We start from the raw sequence: 4,154 nt of genomic DNA, 5'->3' as shown, positions 1-4,154 counted from the left end.
CAGAACCTTCTCTCTCCAGAACTTTTTTCCCCTCCCATTCTTTCTCTCCCTCTGAGCTGTGAAGTGTGCTGGGCAGAGGACCAGTGCCATTTATGTCTGTGATTTCAGTGTACATTGTATCAATGTGCTGAAATCATTTTATAAATGAAGGTTAGGTGGTCTTATCTCTGCCTCCTGTATCATTTGCTTTCTGAAACAGCAGCAGGGATCAGGAACAAGCTGAACACTCCATTTTTCTTTTTTTAAAATTGTGTGTGTGTGTGTGTGTGTGTGCTGTATATGTGTGTGTGTCCCTGTGTCCAGGTGCCTGCAGAGGCCAGAAGAGGAAGGCAGATCCCATGGAGCTGGAGTTACAGGCAGTGTAAGCTGCCTAATCTGGGTCCTGGGGACCAAACTCAGGCTTTCTAGAGCAGCAGCCATTCCTAACTGCCAAGCCACCTCTCCAGTCCACCACATCCTACTTTATTTTAATCAGGGTCTCATGTAGCCCAGGCTGGCCTACAACTTTCTAAGTAGCATATATTTCTGAGCTTATATTTCTGCTCTTCTTGCCTCTATTTCTGAGTTCGAAGATTATAGACACCTGACACCATGCCTGATTTGCTGAGCAGTCTGTTTTATTTTTATTTCTAGATTGGGGATCAAACCCAGACTCTTGTGTACGCTAGGCAAACTCTCTACCATTGAGCCAGAGCCGCAGCCAGTAGTTCTTAAGACAGTTCTCCTTATATACCCCAGATTGGCTCTGAACTCCAATCCTCCTGCCTCTGCTTCCCTAGTGCTGGACTAACAGGTGTTTGCCACCACACCTGGAAGACAGAATTCTTTTTAAGTGAAAGAGGTCACAGTTAACAGACACAAGTGTGCTCTGTGAACTGGGTGGCCTCCAGGGAAGTGCTCTTCAGATTGGTCTCCAGCACTCTGTTCTGTCCCACCAGTGTCTGACACACCGGAACCATCAGATGAAAACCACTGTTCCCATTGCTCTCATTCTCAGTGCTGTGTGCTAACTGTTGGCTGAATAAACTAAGGTCCTTTTCATGTTACAGTTTAAATTCATTAATGGGGGTGTGTGTGTCTTGTTCTTCTTCTACTACTTTGAAGATCCTCCTTCTCAGTCTACAGAAATCATATTCATTAGTTCCAAACACACCTCCTCCAGGAAGCCTTCCAAGTCCCATAGGCAGTCAGGCCCTCCTCTCCGCCCCCCCCCCCCCCAGCATGTCACAAAGACCATTGATTATGCTTGTTCTAATCATCTCTGCCATGGGACTGTAAAGCCCTTATGTCTAGAAGAAGGATCTTGCTCCTTCTGAGCTCCCACTGTCTAGCTGAGGGTCTGACATACAAGGGACCCCTCCCTGACTGTCCATCAGGGTAGGGAACACAGTGAAATGGATAGAAGAAGGCTGATCCCAAGTCTGACCTGACATTCACTCGCTCAGCTTAGTCTCTCAGATCTCTCTGTTCTCCTCTAGAATGAGGGGCTCCCGTTAGGTCAACATTTCACAATCGATGGTGGTAGGAGTCAATGTGCCGATCAAAGGCTTCCCGAGAGGAGCTGGGAGGGGAAGCATATTTTACAGACCTGCTCTTAAGCCCCAGAGCCTTTCTGGATATTTCATGTGCCGCTTGTCTTGTGGTGATCACAGGAGGCTGACACAGGATGTGGGGGTTCCCAAACTGGTTTGCCCTGGAAACTCGACATAGTGAAACTTATCTGAGGGGCTTGGATTCCAAAGAACATGCTTTGAAAAGCACTGGGTTATTCCCCTGTTTTGGTGCCTTGGGATTAACTGAATCAAACACTGCTCTTTCCCAGGGAGTTCTGCTGCAGGGAGCGGGGTGGCAACAGCTGGGTAGGAAGAAGCAGTTCTTTGAGGGAAGAGGTAAGCAGGGAAACCTAGGTCCAGCAAGGAGACTGCAGCTTCCTCATTAGAGAGATCTGAGGTGGCATCTCAGAGGATGAGGTATGAGAGCTGGACCCTGGTGCATAGGGGAAGGTGGCAGGTCACACAGAAGGGTGTTCCAAATTATTACATGGTGTTAGCAAAAGCACATAGACATCAAGCTCAGGATGGGCAAAGCCCCACACTGGTCTAGTAGAGTTAGCATGAAGGAATCTTGGGAATAACATTGGGGTGAAAATTCCAAGCATGACTATGGAGTACTGTGAGCACCAGTCTGAGCCTAGGACTCCCCCTGAATGCAGGAGGGAGATGTCACAGGGTGCTGCACTGGGTGGTCTTGGGAAAGAGTGATCTGTCAGCTGACAAGTGGAGGAAGGAGAGCAAAGAGATGGTCTGCCAGGGAGAGGAGGAATGAGGAATAGTTAGGGCTTTCAGAACCCAAACAGACCGTTATACCTGATGGAGAGAAGGATGGAGAACCAAGAGGTCTCATAACTCATAAACTACTATCCTGTGCCACATCAGACACAGGGCACTCTGGTGGGTTATTGGTCACCCCCTGTGAATTTATAGGCTAGTGAGAGTGGCAGGGAAAACCTAGGTACCCACTTATAACTGAAAACCTTGAGTGTCAGTAAAGCAAAGTGTCGGATGCTATTTGGCACATAAAAAGGGTAACCTGGGGAAGTCAGACTGGAGGCTGAGAAGGATTTCACCAGGTAGAGGTGAACTGCCTATATCCAGGGACTGGAAGGCCAGAGCACATGGCTTGTGATATGAACCCTGGGGAGATACCAGCCCAAGAGAGAGAACCTGGAAGAGTTCACCACTGGTCAAGAAGCTACACAGGAGCATCTGGAGCGATGACAGAAAGCTTGGTGCTTTCCATCCTACCTCTCCACCCCACCCAGCCCCCTGCTCCGAGCCCCTGAGCTGACCTTGAATGAAATCCCAGATGTTGCACTTCTGTCCTGAGAGGTGGACCACGGTGCAGTTGGGGGCCAGCCCCCCAAACTCAGCCCTGTCTTCCAGTCTCTGCCAGCGGACCTTCAGGACGAACCAGAAGTACTGAATGCTGAAGAAGGTGGGGACCCAGTTGTCAGGGGTGAATCGGGGGTTCCTGGCCATCCCGGTCTTTTGGCCCATGGCCAGGATGTTCTGCTTGACTCTCTCTGGGAACAGTGTCATTAGCACCTTGCCTACAGCCACCTCCAAGGCCACCTGCAGGAATATCACAAGCCGCTTCAGCCACAGCCATAGCTGGGACAGTTCCATCTCAGCACAGGGCAGAACTGGCTCTGAGGCCTACGGACTGAAGGAGAGGCCCCAGCCAGACAACACTGGGTGGAGCTGGACAAAGGTGCAGGGTTCTGCAGCCAACCCTGACAAGAGGATCCTGCCAGGGCAACAAGTGTTTGCCTTGCTGTCAATGGGATGGAAAATTCCAAATCCAGGGCACAGAGGTCTCTCTAGCAATTATCCTCCTGGATTCTTTGTTACCTTTTGAGAGATTCTTAGTTTCTGAAAGAAAATTCTGTAATTTTTTTTTTAAAGACAAACACTTGAAAAGATCACACTGAAAGGGACCCTGGTTAAAGTATAACAAACTCCACTATTTTGTATAATTAACATCCAGCCATTTTAAAAAAAAGGACAAAAAAAAAAAAGGAGTCTGTTAGAAGATCCCAGCTGCTGTAGCAGCACACTTTTAACTCAGCACTCAGGAGGCTGAGGCAGGGGGATCTCTGTGAGTTTAAGACCGCCTGGTGTACATTAGTAAGTTCTGGGCCCTGCCAAGAAGAAGAAGAAGAAAAAGAAGGAGGAGGAGGAGGAAGAAGAAAAAGAAGGAGAAAGAGGAGGAGGAGGTAGAGAAGGGGAAGGGGAAGGGGAAAGGGGAAGGGGAAGGGAAGGGGAAGGGGAAGGGGAAGGGGAAGGGAAGGGGAAGGGGAAGGGGAAGGGGAAGGGGAAAAAGAAGGAGAAGGAAGAGGAGGAGGAGGAGGCAGCGGCCGGGCAGTGGTGGTGTACACCTATGTATATCCCCAGGAACTATAAAATAAAATGCAACAACTTGTATTAGGTTTTTTTTCAATAATGAAAAAATATTCATTGTCTGGCTATACCCAACTTGATCCATCCATCGACTGGGGAACATCTAGGTTGCTCCCAAATCATAGACAAAACAGACACAAGCATCATAGGCAGATGGAGACAGTTTGTCAATTCATTTGGCTCTCCAGCGGGTGC

The 4,154-nt window shown here is 48.8% G+C and overlaps 1 protein-coding gene across 1 annotated transcript in view; it reads right to left on the bottom strand.

Moving 5' to 3' along the window:
- Dio1 (iodothyronine deiodinase 1) overlaps positions 1 to 3,204 on the bottom strand; it is an 11,298-nt gene extending 8,094 nt beyond the window's left edge. The window contains exon 1 of the mRNA XM_034503287.2: positions 2,849 to 3,204. Coding sequence (XP_034359178.1) covers positions 2,849 to 3,185 — 337 coding nt within the window. The 5' untranslated portion in view covers positions 3,186 to 3,204. The remainder of the gene's footprint in view (positions 1 to 2,848) is intronic.
- Positions 3,205 to 4,154: the final 950 nt, after the last annotated feature.

The sequence above is a fragment of the Arvicanthis niloticus genome, chromosome 5, assembly GCF_011762505.2.
Source record: "Arvicanthis niloticus isolate mArvNil1 chromosome 5, mArvNil1.pat.X, whole genome shotgun sequence".
NCBI classification, from domain to species: Eukaryota; Metazoa; Chordata; class Mammalia; order Rodentia; family Muridae; genus Arvicanthis; species Arvicanthis niloticus.
This window is presented reverse-complemented; position numbering and strand designations above follow the sequence as displayed.